Raw genomic sequence first — 22586 nt, forward strand, 5'->3', positions numbered from 1 at the left:
TTAATATTTGACCCACTGCTTAATGAACAATATGCAAAATGTTTAAGTTTTATTGGAGAAACTTTTTAAGAATATCAATTTGTGTTATTTTCTTCGAATTGAGAAACCACTCATTTTGGCAGCATCTTAACTCTGAATTTTGAGGGACCTTAATGTGAAAACCACTAATGAACTGATGGGCTATAGAATTATTAGATTAGTGAAACAATTTATTGATTTTTATATTGTTGCCTGGCTTTTTCTTGTTAAAGTCCCTCCCTCTCCTCCACTGGGATTACAGTTTTCCCCTCCACTGGGATTATATTCTTTCATTATGGCTGAGTTTTTGAGTTTGTCTTGTCTAGTTGCTTTTGCATACTTGGTGTCTTACTTGTGTTCTCAGGAGCTTTAATCCCAGTAGTGATGGAAGGAACAGGATCTGGGTTATTAGAAAGGATTTTTGAAGTCATCTAATCCTGCAGCTCTTTGAGCATTATTTTTTAGTAATAAAACTTGGAATGGCCTCAGCCAGTGTGGTTCAGTGGTTGAGCATTGACCTATGAACCAGGAGGTCATGTTTCAATTCCCAGTTAGGGTACAAGCCTGGGTTTTGGGCTTGATCCCCAGTAGGGGGCGTGCAAGAGGCAGCTGATCAATGATTCTTATCATTGATGTTTCTATCTCCCTTCCTCTCTGAAATCAATAAAAATATTAAAAACAAAATCCCCTTGGAACTGGATTTGGGTATTCGATTTTGAGGAAAAATTTTTTGACTAGTTTACAAATCAAGTGTTTTTCAAAAATATCCCCACCCAAGGATATGTTTATTGATACTTTTAGAGAGATGGGGGGGGGGGGGGCGGGAAAGAGATACATTGATTGGCTGCCTCCCAGAGGCACCCCAACCAGCAATCTTTTGGTGTACGGCATTATGCTCCAACCATCTGAGCCACCTGGCCAGAGTGAGAAATGTGCCTTTTATATATGCCTAGCAGGCACTGTTTTAGGGTTGCAGAGGTAAAAGGCAGTTTGGGTTCCCTTCAAAGGATTGTCATTGAGCAAGTCTTTTTTTTAAAACAAGTATCAAATTCTAAGCTGGAGATAGGTGAGGCTTTTAAAATTAGACACCTCCCCAACCTCCCCCCCCCCCAACCCCCAACCCCCGCCACCCCCATCTGTCCTCCAGGCAAGACTAGATGATGCTGATAGTTTCTGCTGGAAATGTTGGAGAAAGACTCAGTCACTGCTGGTGTGTTCCTTTCATCTTTCTGCTTTCTCTGTAGTTTACCACATTTCCTTCTGAATTATCTTCTGACCTGAATCCAGGTCACTGGGGGAAGGCTAGGCTGTGTAAGGGGGGCTCTCCGCTTTATGGGTGCCATTTCCCAGAGCCGCTGGAAAGGTTTCTTCAGTTGTGGCAGCTGTGTAGGTCATTTTTGTCTTATCTGTCAAGTTGGAAAGGGTTATGGGTGGGGGAGGAGAATGAGAGAATAGTAAATACAAAGCTTGTTCAATCTGGAAGACAAAAGACCAGTTTACCCCTAGGGTGGGCTGTTTTTTCCATCTCTTGACCATCTCTCCTCCCATGTCTTAATTCTGAAAGGATTTGCTTTCCCTCAACATCCCTAACGGTAATACTAGTCACAAAAGGTCTAATTAGCAGAATACTGACTCTGGGACTCCATGTCCAACTTCATTGTACATGCAGTTCAATAGGGGAGTTGAATTTAAGCGAAGTTGTTGACTGCATTTGGGGAGCAAGCAGGGGTCAGGGAGAAAAGAACTTCAGGGAAGTCTTCCAAGGTGGGTTCCCATGCCCTTCCCTTCCCCCATTTTGTTGGGTCTACTTTTCCAGGCTGCATGGCTGTGGTGAGCTGTGAAGATGGGGTCTACATTTCCGGTTCTCACATCTCTGTAGAAGGGTACAGATACCAAAACCATAAAAACTTGGCAGATTCTTCATCCTGAGTACTGCTGCTTGGGTCCTTATGGTCCATTAGGTCCAAAAGTAAGGTGCTTTTTCACAGTTTTGCCCCAGGGTCTTCTGAAGTGCATTGTGAGTGAAGTTCATTTTAGGTCTTGAGAGCCAAATACCCATAATTAGAGAATGGCCCCATGAGGGCACTCCAGGCCTTTCTGGGACTAAGACTAGGAACCTGATGGGTTGTAGAAACTTTTCCCTTCTCTTGCATTTTTTTGGTAAGAGGGTGGAGAGATTTCAATGGGCAACAGATTTCTGAGTTGCTCTTGGATAAGCATTAGACTAGATTTTCTACAGTTCTACTATACACTGAGTAGCCAGATTATTATCTCTGAATGCATAATAATCTGGCCACTCTGTGTGTGTGTGTGTGTGTGTGTGTGTGTGTGTGTGTGTGTGTGTGTATGTATATATTAGAGGCCCAGTGCATGAATTCGTGCATGGGTGGGGTCCGGCCAGCCTAGCCAGGGGGAGAGGGGACATGGGCGGTTGGCCGGCCTGCCTGCTGGTCGAACTCCTGATTGAAGCTGCAATTTGCATATTAGCCTTTTATTATATAGGATATACACTGAGTGGCCAGATTATTATGCGTTCAGAGATCATAATAATCTGGCCACTCAGTGTAGTTTTGAACTAAAACTTATATAATGGTTCTGAAGTATAATCCTCTATTTCTTTTTGCTTGATAACCATGATTGCATTTTAGTTCATTGTAAATCTGAGTTTGCCTGCTATAAGATAATTTTACCAGGGAAGTTGCATCTTTCTTTAAGGGTGTAAACCAGTCCCCTGGGCCTAGAAAAGGTTTTGAAGGGGCTCTCAATTAAATTCGTGGAAATAAGAGTTGAGGGTTTGAGTGATTATGAATATACTGATGTTTAGAATATAAAATACTGAAATGTTATCAAGTAAGGTTGTTTCCTGGTTTGGAAAAAAAAAGATGTAGGGTTAAAGTCCACTTTGAGGAAGGGACTCTGAGCTTTCTTGAGTTTTGATTATGTTTGGAAGAGAATGAAATGATCTGAGCCTCTTAGAAAATAGGTGCTAATGGGCCAGGAAGTGATTAATCCAGTAGTAATCAGATTAAGGTATAAAGCAAATCAGACCAGATTGTGAAAGCGATTGTTCAGTAAGCTTACTTAAGTTTTCCTTACTGTGTAACCAGAATTGGGATCCTCTGTTTTGGATTCAGGGTCATTAGGCTGCATTGCTTGAATGCTTTCCCTCCTGTAGGGGTGCCAGTGGTGCTGGGACTCTGACCTGGTTCTAAGACATGAGAACCTACAGTACATATTTCCTGAACTCTTGTGAATAGGGCCTTTCACAGAACTGACGTCTCACAGCTATCTGTTGGCCAAAATGGTTCTGTCCTACGTTCTCATCCTGAGCCCTACACATGATTTCCTCAGTTAAAGCAGCCAAATTACCTAGTCCCATGAGGCAAACTCCACCCAAAACTGCAGTGAGTGAAGTAGCCTTGGCTCTTTGAGGCCCTTGGTACTTCTAGTTGCTACCTGTTTTCTAGTGACTTGATAGTTATAGCCCCATCTAACTGGTCCTTGCCAGAAACTTGTTTTTCTCCAATATGTGAGACCTCCAAGGGGAATAATTCAGTACTCACCCTTGGAAGGCTTGATTTTCTCATAGCACCGAAAGATGACAATGAGGAGAAGCCCTTCTCCAAGCTGGCAAATCATGTAGAGGAGAGGGAAGAAGAAAAGTGGTCCGATGACTTCAGGGGGAAAGGTCACATTGAGGATGGTGGAGCAGAGTTGAATATTTTGGCATCCAGTCTCCATGCTGACAGTGCGCCTGCATCTGTGTAGGTTACAAAACAACCACCCCATATGCCCTCACGGAAGAGGCATGAGTGGACAGCCTCACTTCCCTATCTTCTCCCTCCCAGATACTTGAACAGTCTGAGACAGGAAGTGTGCCAGGGAGTGGAGTGCACATGGTTTCAGGAAAAGAAGTTGACACACGTTAAAACCACCAACCCAGCCTTGTGGAAGTGGGTTCATGAGATCATTTTTTATTGTCTTGGAAATGGATGATTTGTCCACTTTTGTAGGGTCACTAAATTAAAATTTGGAGAAATGTCCAGCTGGTGAGGGAGGAAAGGAAGGTGTGAGCCAGTTCCAATCATTGGCTTGTTATATTGGACTTACATACAGGACAATTACAATTTTCAACATATAGTAGAGGATTGAAATGCCTGAAGATCTTGTCCTGTTCCCAAGTTTCTGGCTTTGCTACCTTTAACTCTAAAACGTGATGATGAAAAAAATAAACCTGATTGAGCCACATTTATCTATCATTGGAATACAGTCTCTTGGTTTTGCTTCCCACTTTATGAATTAAAGAAAGGGATGTTTACATTTAGTAAATGTACATTTAATTCGTTGAATTGTAATGAGTGTATTAAAATAATTGTTATTTACTAAAACCCCTGAGAGCTGTCTCAGCATATGAGGAAGACTGCTCTGGTGGTACTTGATGCTGGGGCCGTTATGATCCGTACCACTCTGTCGTGAAAGTTGACGTCAAGTGGTCATTGGCAGTCTTTTGATTCTACTATATCACCATGTGTTATATCCTGTACTGTTTGTCTTTTATTAGCATGTTTTTTAAAATGGATGATTATTTTTAAAAATTATTTAAAATTTTTTATTTTTAGTTACAGTTGATATTATTTTGTATTAGTTTCAGGTGTACAGTATAGTGGTTAGAAAATTATATAATTTACAAAGTGATCCCCTGATAATTCTAGTACCACTTGGCCCCATATATAGTTACTGCAATATTATTGACTATATTTGTTATGCTGTACTTTACATCCCCGTGACTGTTTTGTAATTACCAATTTGTACTTCTTAATCCTTTTACCTTTTTTTACCCAGCTCCCCAACCCCACCTCCTACCGGGAACCCCCAACTTTTTCTCTGTATTAATAATTATTTTAAAATCATATTTTTAAAAAACACAAGTTTTTTGAGGGGGAAGCGGGAGTGCTAGGGTGCTACTGATGTAAACTGCATAAGCATTTGTCCACTATGCTTGAAAAGAGCAGCAATTCTGGACATGTACTGCTTTGTATAGACAGGGTGCCTGATGTTCCCATTCCAGGCTTTCAAAGTTACCTATTCCCTTAAAGTAGCAGCTGTTTGTGAATTGGATTAGACTCTAGCTGAGGTCCCTGCTACGTCAGCTCTGAGTGCCATTTAGCAGAGCTGTCACTTGATGGTGTTCTTGTCAAAGGGAAAAAGGAGGAAATGTGGAAGAGGAAGAATATGATCAACATTTGTCATAATGACACAGAGATCCCACAGTGCCATTAGCTACCAGGGAGTTGGGCAGGAGATGGAATCTAGCCTCTGGAGGGAGCCATGAGTTGCTGCTCTTTGGATGATTAGAGAGATGCCTTTGGTCTCTGGATTAATGTTTCTAACCCATTCAATACCTTCCCAATATTTCAGTCCAAAGTCCCTTGTTCAGTTGATGCATTTGAACATATTGCTGGCGAAATGCCTTCCCCGGATCTCAGATCTCCTCATCCTTTTCCTGAGAGACCAGGACGAGAATGAGGCCCACAGAACAGTGAGACCTAAGTAATACCTACTGTCCATTGAGGCGGAAGACGGCAGAGAGAATGTAGCCCAGCAGGAAGCCGATGAAGGGCATCAGCGAGGAGGTGGCCCACAGGTGGGGTGTCATGATAAACATGATGCTCTTGCCCACGTTGATGACAGAGAGCACTGTGATGGCCACACTGAGCAAAAGCATGATGACCATTCCTCCCTGCAAATGAGGATGAGAAAAGGCCATTAGAGGGGGGTGGGGGTGAGGATAGGGAGAAGCAGAGAGGTGTGGTGAAGCCTAGGTGGGCATTGGAGGGGAAAGACATTTTAATTTTTAAAAATTGATATTTGAAGTAGAAGGGAATACAAAGACCTTTATTTTCCATGATTTGGGATTCTTTTTAGTAGCTAGGAAGCTTCTTGGAGGACAGAGACCCGATTAACACTTGTTACTGAAGACTAAGCCAAGTGCAGCATCTGCTTGACATCTGTGGATAGCAGATTTTCAGTAAGTGGCTCTGAAGGAATGAGACGGTTCAGTCCTCCCGCAAAGTGGTTCTTGTAAATTAAAAATTCTTTTGCAAAGTTGTTAACTGCTTGTGTACACAATCCAACAATACTGTCATTGCTCCAAATAGTTGGGAATTTAATCTGTTATTCTTAGAACCTGTCCTACTTGTCTCAAATACCTCCATTATGGGTAGGGACCTCATACTTTCTAGGATGAATTTGATTCTTGGAAGTTGCCAAGAATCATTTGAAGTGAAGCTGGTAAACAGTATTTGATAAATGGAGCCGCTCACCTCTGGTGGATGATCAAGACAGGTAATGTGGGTTTAGATCCCAAATGTAAAGGGATGTGCCTTTCTTGAGTGACCTGAAAACTGGTTACAAAGGAAGTTCCCAAAAGAGAGTTTTAGAAATATCTTGGGTAATAATGGCATCATAGAAACAATGCAGGTGTCCACCTTATCCCAGGCAAGTGTTGTGAAAGCAACATTTATTGCCCTTAATAATTGCTATTAAATATGTTAATATTTAATATGAAAGCAATGTTGAGTTTTATTAAACATTTTTATAGTTGCATCTTAATACAATTTTCAATAGATTTATAATGAAACTAGAGGCCTGTTGCACGAAGATTCGTGCAATAGGCCTTCCTTCCCCTGGCTGCTGGCACTGGTTTTCCTGCAGCACCCAGGACCCGGGCCTCAGCGGAGCCAAGCCTTCAGCCTTCAGCAGAGCCAAGTTTTCAGCCTTCAGGCTTGGCTCCGGCCGCAGCGGAGCCTTCAGTCTTCTGTCTTCAGTCTTTTTTTGTTGGGTTAATTTGCATTGGTTGGTGGGCGTCACAGAGGTATGATCAATTTGCATCTTTTTCTTTTATTAGTTTAGATTACAATGTTACGATTTTTCAGCAGGTGACATAGGATGCAAACTTTAAAAGTGCATTTTCCTGTCCTAACCAGTTTGGTTCAGTGGATAGAGCATCGGCCTGTGGACTCAAGGGTCCCAGGTTCGATTCCCGTCAAGGGCATGTACCTTGGTTGCAGGCACATCCCCAGTAGGGGGTGTGCAGGAGGCAGCTGATTGATGTTTCTCTCTCATCGATGTTTCTAACTCTCTCTCCCTCTCCCTTCCTCTCTGTAAAAAATCAATAAAATATAATAAAAAAATAAATAAAAGTGCATTTTCTTGTTTGCATTTTGGAGAAAGATACACTCCAAACTGATAATATATATGCACAGATTTAACGCTCTTTGTCTTGCTCATATTTTGAGTAAAGATATATTCTAGTAAATATATACACATAGCAAATGTAATGATTATATGTGTTGGTTCAGTTTTCAGTTCATTCACAGGTGTAGCATTTGCTACCCCTAGTACCATTTAAAAAAATCGTCGTAAATTATAACACAGAAGTTGCCATTTTAACCATTTTTTAGTGTACAATTCAATGGCACTAATTAGATCCACAAGGTTGTCTTGGTAGCATTTTAAAATTTATTTTTCTCAAATTTCAGCTGCAGCTTTGCATTTCTATGTTTTTAAATCCTTATTCCAACTGATGTGGTCATATAAAATATCACCTGTACCAACCTAGTTCCTATCTCAGGATAGGAAGGAATTTCACAGATTTCATCAATAACCACATGCTTCAAATTTTATTACACGACTTCACTGATGAGCTGCTCAGTTTGCTCTTGCAGTTTGAATTATTTCTCCTTTTGGATTCCTGTCTGTTGTTGTCTTCTACTGAATGACCAAATAGTTGTTTTTTTAAAAAAATATATTTTATTGATTTTTTGCAGAGAGGAAGGGAGAGGGATAGAGAGCTAGAAACATCGATCAGAGAGAAACATCGATCAGCTGCCTCCTGCACACTCCCTACTGGGGATGTGCCCGCAACCAAGGTACATGCCCTTGACCGGAATCGAACCTGGGACCCTCCAGTCCACAGGCTGACGCTCTATGCACTGAGCCAAACTGGCCTTGGCACCAAATAGTTTTTGATCCCATCAAAAGAGTGTAGTGGATAATGGAAGGGGCAGGGCATTGGGCTACAGGAATTGCCCCATGAATCCGGCAGCCCTATTTCTCTGTGGGCATTGACTCTCATGCTCTCACTCTCGCTCCGTCTCCCACTCTTGGGGCTGTAGAGTAGTTATGAGCAGAGACGTTGCTGTGATCCTGGTGTGGAAACTGCCTCAGCTAGTTTCATGATGTGTAAACTTCAATGAGTCACTCAACCTCTCTGACCTGCCACATCAAAACCACTCATTAAAGTGTAGCTCCTATTATTACTCACTAGCCTGGTGCACGAAATTCATACACAGGTAGGGTCCCTAGGCCTGGCCAGTAATCAGGGCTGATTTGGGCCTTCCTTTGTTCCGTACTGCCCCCTGGTGGTCAGCACACATCATAGCGAGTGATCGAACTCCCAGTCTCCCGGTCGAACTCCTGAGGGGGCACTTTGCATATTAGTCTTTTATATAGAGAGATAGGTAAAGGAGAAGAAATTAACATCCCAAAGTTTCCTGTCACACTCAGTCCTGTCATCTGTGGAAATCTCATGTCCACAACCACCTGCTTCACCACAGGTCACTGTGGTTTTTGTACCACCTGACTGCACTGCCCTCTCATGGGTGATTGAGACTGCGATGAGTGTCCATTCATGGGCAGCCAATGCCATCAGCTTGACCCAGGAGATGACCTGGCCCAAACTATTCCCACAGAGGTGGCCTACACATGCTGGTGAATGACCCAACTAGTTGCATCCTCTCCTTTTGGGAGATTTCAGAATTACAGGGACGCAGGAGCGGTTGCAAGTATTAAAGACACAGAGGCCTGGGAGCAGCAGAAGCCACAAGTTGGCAGAAGCTATGTGACAAAAGGGGTAGGGTTAGTTCATCAGTAGCAGCAGGTACGACAAAAGCATAGGTAGAGTGGCCGAGTCAATGGAATGGCTGGACCCCTTTTAAAAGAGTGGTGGAAGGCTTATGGTAAAACTGGTTCCTGGTCATGTTGTGCAACCTTCTAACCACAGAGCCTTGAATAACCCCTTGCATGGGTAAGGCAAAGTGCTACTTGAATTGCCTTTCTACATAGGGTGACCCTGACCTTGTATATTGGCATATCTATGTCCTCCCACTAGGAAATGCAACTGGTTGAACAGAGTTTGAGCCGATACTTTCTGCCAGAGCCAGTTTTTAGGAGTTAACTTTCATTTGGAAATCTCTAGGAGGGTTAAGTGTGCAAAGCGGCTGGGATGATTGTTGGCTCATTCTTCAGCGCGTAACTCATAGTTTATGGAACAGGGAGATGAAGGAGCCTTAAAAGCAAGGAAATGTCAGCCTTTGCCTTGTGGCCGCACATTTGTCTGCATCTTCACAGGAGTGTGTGCTGTTTGGGAGTATTTGATAAATGGAGCCGCTCACCTCTGGTGGTTTAACCCTGGGGGTTTAGCCACAGTAAATTGGGTCTAATGCACACCTGTGCTTTGTAAATCACCTTTTATGCGGTTGTTACTGGTCCTTGTCCTTCCGTTCCAGGTGAATCATAGCCCTTTCAATGTTCTCTGGGGTTAGTTTGACTCCGTTTTTAGTGTGGGATTGAGCAGTGGTTGTGCAGCACAACAGAAGCAGGAGACTGATAATCTAGGCTCTGCCAAGTAACACCCCTGGGCCTCAGTTATTCTACACATAAAATGGGAACGAAGTAGGAGCCAGGTTAGAAGATTATTGTGAAGGACTTTACAGCTTTCAGATCTGAGATTCTTTTGCACCCTCAGAACACTTTTGATTAAAGTCATTCAGAGGTAAAAATGAGGCATATGTTCTTATATCAATTGCACTTAGGATTCTAGTTAATTGGGTTTTTCATCTATAAAATGGGGAAGGGTAGAGTCACATTAAATTATATCAGGGGTCACTTCACATTTTTGTATTCTGTGATTTTTTTTCTTCTTTATTTTCACACCCCCACAAGCCATGGTGGATAAATGAAATGATGGACACAAACACGTTTCTGGAATTTTTCTCTCCTACTAATGTGTGGGAGAGACAGAACATGCCCTTTTTTCCTTTATTTATGATCAGCTGTGGGCTCTGGGGGCACTGTGACAGGTGCTGGGGCTCAGTGTTGAGACACAGCCTTAGGATCTTTCTCCTTGAGGAGCTCAAGGTGAGGGGAATAAACGCACAGGTACTTATAACACAGTATGGTGAATGCTGCAAGGGCCCAGTGTTGGGTGCTATGGGAGTAAATAGGACCAGCATCCTACCCAGGCTTGTGAGCTGAGGAGAACTTCTGGGGGAGATGCCATTTGTGTTGAGACGTGAAGGGTGAGTGGGTGTGAGCCCAGAAAGGTGATGAGTGAGGGGGACTTGGCGAGGGGAGTGTCCAGGTGGCGGGAAGGACATGGGCGAAGAAAAGAGCTGAGACTGGGGAGGTCAGTTGAGACCAAATCAAGAAAGGCCAGAGCAGCCACAGGAAGGAGTTTAAACTTTACCGTGGGGGAGAGCAAGGAACCCAATGAGGGCCTTTAAGCAGTGGTGACATGATGACATTTGAACTTTCCACTCTCAGGGTAAGTCGGGGTCGGGGAGCCAGGTTAAAGGTTATTTCAGTTGTCTAGTGAGAGAGGATAGAGGCCAGAATGAAGACAGTGGGCTAGGATGGGAGGAATGGATGGATTCGAGTAAAAGTAGGTAGAATTGAGAATCACTGATTAGCGTGATTGGGGGGGGGGGAGGGGTGGAGGGGGAGGGACGCTGAGTAACTTTCTAGTTTCTGGCTCAGGCGGTTGGGCATGTTGAATGGAATGCTGTTCATTGGGGTAATCACAGGGGGCGGAGGGGAGGAGCCGGCTTGGGGCGGAGATGCTTTTAATTTAAGACATACTGAGTTTTCAAAGCATATTCATGTAGAAAGGTTTGGCAGTTCATTGTATCAATGCTGATTGTGAAGAACTAACGCAGAGATATTCTGGAAACGAGAGCGAGATGGGGGAGCAGTGGAGGTGGGCGACATGATCAATAAAAGGAGGTTTCTGAGAAGCAAGGGTGGAGAGAATGGAAGTGCCAAGAGCGGAGTAGGGTGATCAGCATAGATGAGGAATTGTGTCCATGTCTTTTAAAAAAAAATATATTTTTATTGATTTCAGAGAGAAAGGGAGGAGAGAGAGATAGAAACATCAATGATGAGAGAGAATCATTGATAGGCTGCCTCCTGCACGCCCCCTACTGGGGATTGAGCCTGCAACCCAAGCATGTGCCCTTGACCAGAATCAAACCTGGGGCCCTTCAGTCCACAGGCTGACGCTCTATCCACTGAGCCAAACCGGCTAGGGCGCATCCATGTCTTTCAACAGGCAAGAAGGGAGCTGTGGCACAGTATCAGGACTGGGTCAGGACAGGGCAAAACTACTCTTGACAATGATAGTGTGAGAATCAAATAACCCTGAAAACCTGAATTGCAGCCTTTAATAAATATATATATTGATTTCAGAAAGGAAGGGGGAGAGAGAGAGAAACATCAATGATGAGAATCATTGATCAGCTGCCTCCTGCACACCCCTTACTGGGGATTGAGCCCACAACCTGGGCATGTGTCCTTGACTGGGATCAAACCTGGGACCTTTCAGTCCACAGGCTGATGCTCTATCCACTGAACCCAATCGACTAGGGCTGAATTACAGATCTTTTATCTCAAGCAGCTGCTAAGCCTTGGCTTCCAGGTAGCATGCTGTGTAGACTGGCCCAAGGGCACAGAAACAGGGGCAGGACAGAAACAGGCCCTCAGAATGTTGGAGGCAGAGTCCTTCCCAAGGACAAGTGCTGAGCAGTGAACCTGAGTGGAGATGACAGAGACTGAGCTCTGAGGTCACGAAAGTTGGGAGAGGGACCCTGGTAGCCCTCCAAGAGTCTGATTCTTCCAAGGACAGGACAGTGGCATGATGCCCTGTCTGTGACCACAGTGCTACCCCAAACCCTCTGGGGTCTTACTCACTCCAGTCTGCTCCCATCCTGCTCCTGAAATGGCTGGGAGTGTGCACTCACCTCTTCTCTGGCTTCTACCCCTCTGTCTTGTTGACCAGTCAGCCAAGTTTGCCCTTGGTCCCCTCTGAACTCCTGTGTTTGGGCTTGTCTCAGGCTTACCCAAGTCCCATCCTTTCTTCATGATCTGGCTCAAGACTGTCCCCTCCAGGAGGCCTTCCGTGACTACCCAGCCCTCACTAACCTCACCTCCTTGCACTCTGCCAATGCTTGATTGTGCACTGTGTTGGGTCTTGTTTCTCATGTGCTATTTTACTTTCTGCAATAAACTCTTTGAGAACAGTGAATCCTCGGACAGTGTAGGAGAAAAATTAGCATTAGTAGGTGCATAATAAAAATTTAATTTTATTATTAAAATCCTATATAATAAAAGGCCAGCGACCATAACAGCATAATGACCAGAACGACTGATTGACCAGTTGCTATGAGGTGCATTGACCACCTCTCGGTCCCTCTCCCCAGCCCGCAGGCTCCGATCGCTGGGTGGCAAACAGGGAACCATGGGGAACTGGGGTGGGTGGTGGTGGTGGGGTGGGACTGGGGACTGGTGAGCGGGCGGAACAGCCGACCTCTTGGTTCCTCCCCCTGGCCCGAAGGCTCTGATAGATCGCCAGATGGCGAACAGGGAACCAGGGTGGGTGTCAGCGGCAGCGGGGCGGGACTGGGGACTGGTGAACGGGTGGAAGATGGCCTTGATTGCAGGCTAGGCCTAGGGACCCTATCCGCACACAATTTCATGCGCTGGGCCTCTAGTAATGAGTATAAAATACCTTATAGTGTGTGTGTTTTTCTTTTTCCTCCTAACTTTTTGAAAGTATTCTCAGAGGACATGACAATCCCATGGAGTAGGTGTCCTAATAGTTGGTCTTTTTAAAAAACACCCCAAAACCCACAAAAAAAAACAAGGAACAAATCCAACACAGAAAAAGCCCAAATGACTTGCCTCAAGCCATACACTGAGAGGATAGCAGCGTTCTTACTCCCTGCCCTGCCCCCAGGTTCTTACCTTGGTGACATAGCGTACATATTGTGGCCTTTTGGCATTGAGGAAGATGCCTATGGTGCAAGGAATGAGAGTCAGGATCAGTGATAACACAATGCCTCCATAGGGCACCTTGTCCTTCAGGTCCCCATCATAGATCCCCCTGGAGTAAATATACAGGAGGAGGGGCATCATGCCCAGGGCAATGAAGGTGGAACAGGTGGTCATCACGATGCTGGGTGGGAGACAGGAAGAGTGCAGAGAGAAAGCCCATTAATATAGACTCTTGGTGAGTGCCCACGTACCACACACACACTGCTTCCTTTCCTGTCCCCGCTAGCCGGAGGAGTAAGCATGCCATCTCCCTTCGCTGAGGAGGAAGCTGGGGACCAGAGAAGTGGTGACTTGTCCAGGATCGAGCAGGTAGCAAAGGCTGAGGCAGGATTTGTACCCAGGTCTGTCCAGCTGCTTCACTCCCTGTGTGCTTCATTATGGAAGGAGCGTTCTGATCTCCTTTGTAACAGAACGCTTCTTGCTCTGAGCACTTGCCCTATGCACAGCCCATTCAGAAGAAAGTTAACCTTGTGACTTCATCCCATTGAATGACAATATCCCATTGGATCACAGAATAGCAACCGGCCCACAGTCGTGTCTGTCTCAGAGCCTAGGGATGCCTGGACACGATGGCTGTGTCCAACTGGGATAGCAAGGATTAACTACATCACGGACATTTTCTTCCTTGGAAATTCTGAATATGAGACACAGTGATAGAACCTTGGGTCTTGGAGAGATGATAGAGGGATGGATAGGCAGAAGCCAAAAACATGCAAAGAAAAAGTAAACAGAGGCCATGAATAGAGGGACTCTAAGAAATAGCAGCAAAGCCGTAGAAACAGAATAATTGGAGGACCTAATGTGGAGCGACAGAGAAGGCAGCAGCAGTTAGCTACCCACTGCTGAGTGAGTGACCGGATAGCCCGGCCATCAGACCTGCTTTGCATCTTTTTTTGTTTTGTTTCTTTAAAAAAAAATTTTTTTTAATTGATTTTTTTACAGAGAGGAAGGGAGAGGGATGGAGAATTAGAAACATCGATGAGAGAGAAACATCGATCAGCTGCCTCTTGCACACCCCCTACTGGGTATATGCCCGCAACCAAGGTACATGCCCTTGACCGGAATCGAACCCAGGACCCTTGAGTCCGCAGGCCGATGCTCTATCCACTGAGCCAAACCGGTTAGGGCCTGCTTTGCATCTTGACTGTAGTTCTAGTCCCCAACACTGATAATTCTCACGTTATTTGCTTTCTGTTTTTATCCTTACCTTATTTAAGATAACTTGAGTGTGAGTCTCAGAGCCTGAATAATACGTCCTCCCAGCTCTAATTTGTATCCTAATTGTCCTCTTACCATTTCCATTTGGAATGTAATACATGTCAGTCCCAGGGCCCTGTGTAGGCACAGGCTTTCCAGAAAGACCAGCTGAGAGAAGGAAGCTGGTAGGAAGCATTCTTGGATTTGGAGATTCTGACCTTATATTATGTGGCTTTGGCTTCCTTTCTAGTGGGAAGGTTGGGGGCGGGTGGTGGGGGGAGAAGGCTTGTTAAGACCTCAGGGAAAAATCACAGTAAGGTGTATCCCTCCTCTCCATAGCCCCATCCTCATCTTCATTGTGTTCATACAGGTGAACTATGGCTTAAATGAACATCAAGTACAGCCTAGTCCAAAGGGGCCAGAGGGCAGCCATCAAGAACAGCAGCAGTGGGAGGCCCCACCGGACAGGAAGCTGTCAGAGGTGAGCAGGGACCATAAAGAATCCTGTGGACTGAATCATGGGAAAGCCCTCCCTTAAGAACGTAAGCACAGGCGTGAGCTTGCAAGAAAGTAAGGGAGGCTTCCAGGGATCAGAAACAAAGAATGCCAAGTAAAGTGCCTTCATTCAAAGTTATCGATAGGCCCCACAACTTTAAGCAAGGTGAGGTACATGCTAAGGCAATTTTACCAGGGACCGATACAAACGAGTTAAGTTCCCATGGCATCTCATCAGTGTTTTCATGAAACAATGTTGACTGAAATGAAGCCAGGGTCGAGTGTTAGTTGTGATAATCTGGAGGTTTAGGTTTTAATGCCCAAGGGAGGGACCAGAATGGGTATCTTAGGCTTCTGAAAAGAGGAGAGTTGAAACTGGAAAAACAAAACATCTAATTATCTCATGGGTCAAATATGAAATAATGAAAAAAAGGTAATATTTGGGACAGAGTAATAATACAATGCAATATTCAAAAACACGGGGGAGATGATCTTGGGTTAGGCAATGGTTTCTTAGATATGATACCTAAAGCACAAACAACCAAAGAAAAAACATAAATGTGACTTCATCAAAATTAACACCTTGGTCCTGGCTGGTGTGGCTCAGTTGGTTAGAGCCTTGTACCGTACCCGGAAGGGTGGCGGTTTTGATGCTTGGTCAGGGACATACCTGGATTGCATGTTTGATCTCCAGTGGGGGTGGGGGGGGCATGAAGGAGGCAACCGATGGAGGTGAAGCTCTCACATTGATGTTCCTCCCTTCTCCCTTCCTCTGTCTCTAAAAAACCCCAACAAACTATTCTTTTTTAAAAAAAAGAATGGTTTAACATTAGATAATCTATTATCGAATTAAAAAATGGTACGATCATTTTACAGGCAGAAAAGTGTCACTCAACAAAATTCACTGTTCATACATGATAAAAATTAGCACACTTGAAACAGAATGGAAATTCCTGAACCTGAAAAGGGTTATCTATCAAAAAATCTACAGGAAACAGTAAACTTAATGGTGAAAAATTAGATGAATAGCAGTATCATCAACTTGGTTGTAAATTATACTATATATGGGTCTTTGCTAGCACAGCAAAACAAGAAATAGGAAAGGTATAGAGATGGGAAAGGAAGAAACTAAATTTTCATCATATGCCAATGATAGGACTGTCCACAGAGGAAATCCAAGTGAATTTTAATTATAACTAGTAAATAAGAGAATCCATGTAGTTCTGAATACATTATTAATACAAAAAATTCTATTGTCTTGGTCCAGTAGGAAAAAGAATCATCATATGATTTTTTTAAAAAGGTGCCATTTATAATCATAAAACTAGAAAATATTCAGAAATGAGTAAAAAAGATGCAAGATCTTTAGGGGATGAATTATAAAACTTCATAGAAAGGTATAAAATAAGGCCTAAGTAAAAGAAAAGCTACACTATTTCTATGGACAAGAAGACTCAATATTATAAAGATGGCCTCTAAATTTATTTATAAATTTAATGCAAATTTAACCAAAATTCCAACAACATTTTTTTGTAGACTTGAGAGCTAATCCCAAAATTCAAGTGTAACAGTAAAGGGTCAAGAACAGCTGGTGTACCCATCAGCAGATGAGTAGATTAAAAAACTGTGGTACATCTACACAATGGAATACTACACTGTGGTAAAAAAGAAGGAATTCTTACCATTTGCAACAGCATGGATGGAACTGGAGAGCATTATGCTAAGTGAAATAAGCCAGTCAGAGAAAGATAAATATCACATGATCTCACTCATTTATGGAATATAATGAACAACGTAAACTGATGAACAAAAACAGATCCAGAGACGGAGAAGCATCGATCAGACCATCAAACCTCAGAGGGAAGATAGGGGAGGGTGGGAGTAAGGGGGAGAGATCAACCAAAGGACTTGTATGCATGTGTATAAGCCTAACCAATGGACACAGAAAAGAGGGGGGTGAGGGCGTGAGTGGGAGGCTGGGGGGCAATGGGGGGATAAAGACTCATATGTAATTCCTTAATCAATAAAAAAATTAAAAAAAACATATATTAAAAAAAAGAATAGCTGGTGTAATTTTCAAAAACAAGGAAGGGGGAACTTACCTTTCAGAAATCAAGATTTATTATAAAGTCATAATTAAGAAAATGTGATATTGTGCAAGGATAGTCACATAGACCAATAGAAGAGAAGAGAGATCCCAGACACAAGCCCGTGCATATTTGTGAGTTTCATCTGTGGGAGAGAAGGCATTACAAATTACTGGAGAAAAATTAACTCAGTGGTACTGGGAATTTTCTCTATAATATAGAAAAGAAAATTAGATCACAGCATGCATAATAAGTTTTAGGTCCACTGAAGATCTCCATGTGAGAAGCAAAACTTTAAAACTGTTCAGAAAAAAATTAGGGGAATATCTTCATGACCTGAGGGTAATAAAAGACTTCCTTAAGAAACCCAAAAAACATAAACTGTCAAGAAAAGATATTGGCAAATTGGATTGAATTAAAATAAGCAGTCTGCGTTATAAGATGTTATTATCAAAGTGTAAAGACAAGCTCCAAACTGTGAGTAGACTGCTGCAACATATAAAAACAATACAAACTACAAATTAATGAGGAAAAACACAATAGTCCTGTAAAAAAAAAATTGGCAAAGGATGTATTTCCTGAAGAGGACACCCAAACGGCCAATAAATATTTGAAAAGGTACTATGCCTCCTATGAAATTAAAAAAAAAGTAAAACCACTGTGACCCCTTTTAGTCTCACCAGATGGCAAAAATGGAAAAGACTGATAATTCCAAATACGGAGGAAGACATGGAAAAAGAGCAACTGCTTTAGGGACAGCTTGTAGAAGATGCGTGAACCCCACGACCCGCCGCCTGCTTTTGTTATGTACCCTCTCACACGTGAGCGCTGAGGCACATGCACAAGGCCAGTCACAGCAGCAACACGTGAAGTCCACATGAATGTCTGACAGCAGGAGAACAGATAAATACAAGCAAACGACACGGCAGTTCCAGTGCACAAAGGAGCTATTTAATTTCTATGCCTTTATCTCAGAAAAAAGCAGGTTGTCAAATGACATGGGCAGTATGATCGTGTTTGTATGACATTGAAAACAGGCAACACAACAGTGTATCTTGCTTATGGATCAGCACGTAAGGAGCAATAGTATAAATTACACCCCGATAGTGCTGAATTCTGGGAGATGCTCCCTGTGGGGTGGGGACAGGGAGAGGAGAGTGGGGCGGGGCACACGGTGCTAGCTATTGATCCCTCTTAGGAGAAAGGCCACACGCTGGTGGGCTTGTTTGGATGTCCTTGAGCAGAGGAGTCATGCTTACTTTGGCCTGGCGCGTCAGCAGCTCTGGAATTTGCTCTGGGACTTGGCGTGCCTTGTGCGTGCAGGGGTGTGGGAACAGGCTGTCCACCTTCAGGTACCTCCTCCACATTGGTAAGTGCTGGACCCTGGTCAGGGACGCCCACCTCCCGATTTGCTGGAATCTGTGATTGTCATGCTCCCCAGTTTACCCTGAAGGACAGGAATGGGGGTGGGTGGGGGGTTGGGGGGGAGCTTGACTCGACCAGGCTCGCCTTCCGAGATTGGGACCTGTTCCATAGTGACTTGTGGGCCCGGTGGCCTCTCGGGGAGCCAGGGGTCAGAGGGAAAGAGCACGTTTGGTTTTTAATTTATCCCTTCTGCCTAAGTTCTCGGGGCACAGCACCACCCTGCTTTCAGACGCTGTGTCAGAGCCCTATCGATAGAGGCAGAAGCTGAGGGAACTGGGAGGGGGCTTGCCAGACTCTCTGGTGAAGTGGAGACCTCTGGGAGCCAGGCTTCCATCTCATCCTGGTTAGGTTCCCTATGTCATGGTGGCTCTGGTCTCTGCTGTGAGTGGGGTCAGAGGGAGCAGATGAACCTGAGGGGCGTCACAGGTGTTCAGAGGGGGCCAGTTCCCTCAGGGACCCTCTGTCCCTGACAAGCTGGGCTCGCTTCAACTTCGAGGATATTTTCTCTTGCCTGGAGCTACCTGCTTTTTTGGGAGCTTGTCTAAGTGGCTGCCTGGTGGCCCGGCCTCCCCGAATGTGCCTGCCCACCTGCAATGTGATGGTGGCCGCCCCAGAATCACTCCATCTGTGAGGCAGAGTCCCAGGAAGGAGACACCGCTTTCCCACAAATCCTGGGAAGCCTCGGGCAAGTCTCTGAACTTCAGCTTCCTCAGGACGTGGTGCTTACAGAGAAGTTCACCCTGGCAGCCTTTGAGCGGCATCTGGCCTCTGACATGTATTGTTTGACTGCACAGTGTTTTTGTTTTTGTTAATCCTCACCCGGGAATATTTTTCCATTGATTTTTAGAGAGAGTGGAAGGGAGGAGAGACAGAGAGAGAGAGAAGCATCCATTGGCTGCTTCCTGCACATGCCCTGACCAGGGCCGGGGATCGAGCCTGCAACTCAGGTCTGTGCCCTTGACCAGAATTGAACCCTTGACCTTTCAGTCTGTTCATGGAGCCAAACCAGCTAGGGCAGTTGCACGGTGTTTTTAAAAATGTTTAATGAGTTGTAGAGATTTCGCATAAAAAGGGAGTTTCTACCCTCCCTGGAAAAGCAGGAAGCTGCAGTGATGGTGGGTTCCCGCACAGAGAGCACCCTGGGCGCCTGCACTGTTTCGGGGGACCTCCCGGCATTGTGTCCCTTTAAGCCCGGGCCCGACCCTGAAGATGTCTGTGCAAAAGCACAGGCTTGGAGCCTCCCCACAGGCTGCTGCAGGAGGATCGCAGGCGGACTGCTTGGCGCAGTGCAAGGCGGCTTCTGCTTGTTGGTCTCATTATCATAATTACACTACACCCGCACGCTGTCCTGGAGCAGTGGTTGGCAAACTCATTAGTCAACAGAGCCAAATATCAACAGTACAACGATTGAAAATTCTTTTGAGAGCCAAATTTTTTAAACTTAAACTTTTTCTAATGCCACTTCTTCAAAATAGACTCGGCCAGGCCGTGGTATTTTGTGGAAGAGCCACACTCAAGGGGCCAAAGAGCCGCATGTGGCTCGCGAGCCGCAGTTTGCCGACCACTGTCCTGGAGGAACTCACATGGGAACACGAAGTCTGGTGACGTGTGATGGCTGATGGTGACCTCGTGCTCCGCCTGGGGGTCTGAGGCGTGGCTTAGCGTGCCCGGGAGCTGTGCCTATGGGAAGGGGCTCTCTGCCGGAAGGTGGCTGTCCAGGCAGAGCATCATCTCTTGGGGGCCCGGGTAGAAGTGACCATCTCCAGGTCCCCAGACAAGGAGGCTGAGCAGGACAGCATCGAGGTGCCATCCCTGAGTCACTGGATGTGGGTGGGGGCTGAGGGCCTCAGACATGCAGCTGTATTGGAGAGACCTTGCCAGTGCCCTTGGGCTAAAGAGGCAGGGGCATCTGGCCACGGACACGGACACACTCCCCCATTGTCCTTTACACTGGCCCGCCCGCTCTGCTGTTCTACACACGCCAAAGTCTTCAGAGGGCCCCTCCCGAAGCCCACTTCCCGCATCCCTTCTCAGCCAGAATTAGGATGTAGTCTGGGTTTCTCAGGACACAGAGGCTGCAGTGAGCCTTGTCCAGGAGCCAGATTAAGACTGAGGGCTTGCCTGGCTGGTGTGGCTCAGTGGTTGAGCATCGACCTATGAACCAGGAGGTCAGGGTTCTATTCTTGGTCACGGCATGTGCCTGGGTTGTGGGCTTGATCCCCAGTAGGGGGCATGCAGAAGGCAGCCGATCAATGATTCTCTCTCATCATTGATGTTTCCATCTCTCTCTCCCTCTCTTTCCTCTCTGAAATCAATAAAAATTAAAAAAAAGTTTTATTAAAAAAAAAAAAAAAGACTGAGGGCTTACTTTGCAGCAGGAAGGATTTGGATTAGATAGAGGGAAGACTTTCCTCAGAGTGTGGTGCTCCAATGTTGGATATGCTCCCCTGGGAGACTGGACAAGCCAAGCTCTTCCTTGCCCCTCTCTTCCATAGTCTACTTCGGCGAGGGCCGAATCCTATGGGTGGAGACTGCAGAGCTGCTCAGATGGCGGGTCCTGGTAAACCCCAAGTATCATTCTCTTTTTTCATTTAAAAATACGCCCTGGCCTCACTTGGCTTCACAGGAGGGACTTTCTTCCTTGGGTGCTCTCCTTAGCAAACGTCGGCCAAGGGCCGGGTGCTGACAGACACCCAACTGGACTGTCTGAATCCACTGCCCTCCCTGCTAGAAAAGCATCCCTACTGAGGACCCAACCAAAGGACACAGTGTGAGGCTGAGGCGTAGATAAAGGCAGGAGCTTCTGCAGGTGTTTCCTCAGTCAGCATAGGGGATGCTGCTGGTCCCACTCCCCGCTCTCCCCTCCCCCCCCAACAGTGTGGCTGAGGTGAGGCCCAGCATCACCTGGCCGGTGCTGGGAAACTCTTGGGTCTCCCTGGTTGTGTCTACACACGGAAATGTTCCTGTGTCTGATGGGAGGATGGGGCACGTTAAGGGAAGACATCCCGTCTGCCTGGATAGTTGGGAGGAGCTTTGGAAATTCCTGCTTGCTCTGTAGGAATTGGAGGTGCCTATTTGGTTCCAAGCCAAATCTTGATCTCCATGGAGATGTCTGGAACCAATCTGCACCCCCTGTCAGATCTCTGGCCTCAAAGCAGACAACTTGACCCCCAGTGTAGGCAGGTAAAGTTCTCCAGAGGCCCCTTGGGTGTAAAACAATCCTTACGCCCCACCTGAGATGCCTCTGGGAGTAGGGGGTCTCCAGGATGCCACTAGACTAGCGTGGCCCCTTTGGTGTGGTGCTCAAACCAAGACACACCTCGGCTCCTGCTCCCAGCCCAGCATAAGGTCTTGACAATAAGTGCCTGCCACCTGGAGCCCTCCCGTCCACCCAGCCCCCACTCCTCTCCTCTCCTGTCTTTAGCCCAGATTTCCCCCTCGATTGTGACACCTCCAATGTGGCCCGTGTCCCCAGGCTGCTCCCTCCTCATTCCCAGTCCTACCTGAGGTTCATGTCCCCCTTCATGGCCAGACTGAAGATGTTGGACAGGTTCCCCCCAGGGGAACAGCCGCAGATCAGGATGGCTATCGCCTCAATATTGTTCAACCGGAAGAGCTTGCCCAGGGCAAAGGCAGTGAGGGGCATGATGCCATACTGCGCCACCAGCGCGATGGCCAGCCCCTTAGGCTTCCAGAAGTGAGCCCTGATCTTGCTGAACTCCATGGTGCAGCCCAACGACAGCATCATGATGAGCAGCATGAACACCAGGATGACGCTCAGCGCCAAGTCGGTGGGGCGCTTGCCGAAGTTGGGCGGCAGGGAGAAGTTGAGTGGGACAGACACATTGAGGGCCTCCATCCTCCTGCGGTGGAGAAAGGCCGGGAGACCTGCACGCCCTGGCTCCCTCTGCTGCTCAGTCCTGGCTGGACACCTTCGGTCACCTCCCGGGGCCGAGTGTCAGCACAAATGGAGCTGTTGTGGGTCTGATATGTCCTACTCTGGTAGGCTGTCCAGGCCAGAATGCAAATAGCAGGATTATGCAACTGGCTGTGGCCTCAAAGGGGAGAGCCCGGAGCCTTATCTGCCGGCCTGCCCTGTCTCTCCTGAATTCCTCGACCTTTCTGGGTGCCACTGACGCTCCTTTGCCACTTGGCTGCTTCTGGGACCAGGGACTTATTTCTCTCCTTTGCCCC

At 45.9% G+C, this 22586-nt stretch overlaps 1 protein-coding gene across 1 annotated transcript; it reads right to left on the reverse strand.

Annotated features, from left to right (window-relative positions):
- Nucleotides 1–911: 911 nt before the first annotated feature.
- On the reverse strand, nucleotides 912–22251 carry SLC10A1 (solute carrier family 10 member 1; the record flags this gene model as incomplete). Its single annotated transcript, XM_079768698.1, has 5 exons — nucleotides 912–1424; nucleotides 3582–3778; nucleotides 5580–5758; nucleotides 13099–13309; nucleotides 21896–22251. The coding sequence occupies 5 exons, from the start codon at nucleotides 22249–22251 to the stop codon at nucleotides 1321–1323; spliced, it is 1047 nt and encodes a 348-aa protein (XP_079624824.1). The 3' UTR covers nucleotides 912–1320.
- Between the last annotated feature and the right edge of the window lie 335 nt (nucleotides 22252–22586).

This window comes from Cnephaeus nilssonii, assembly GCF_951640355.1.
Source record: "Cnephaeus nilssonii genome assembly, chromosome: 4".
NCBI lineage: Eukaryota > Metazoa > Chordata > Mammalia > Chiroptera > Vespertilionidae > Cnephaeus > Cnephaeus nilssonii.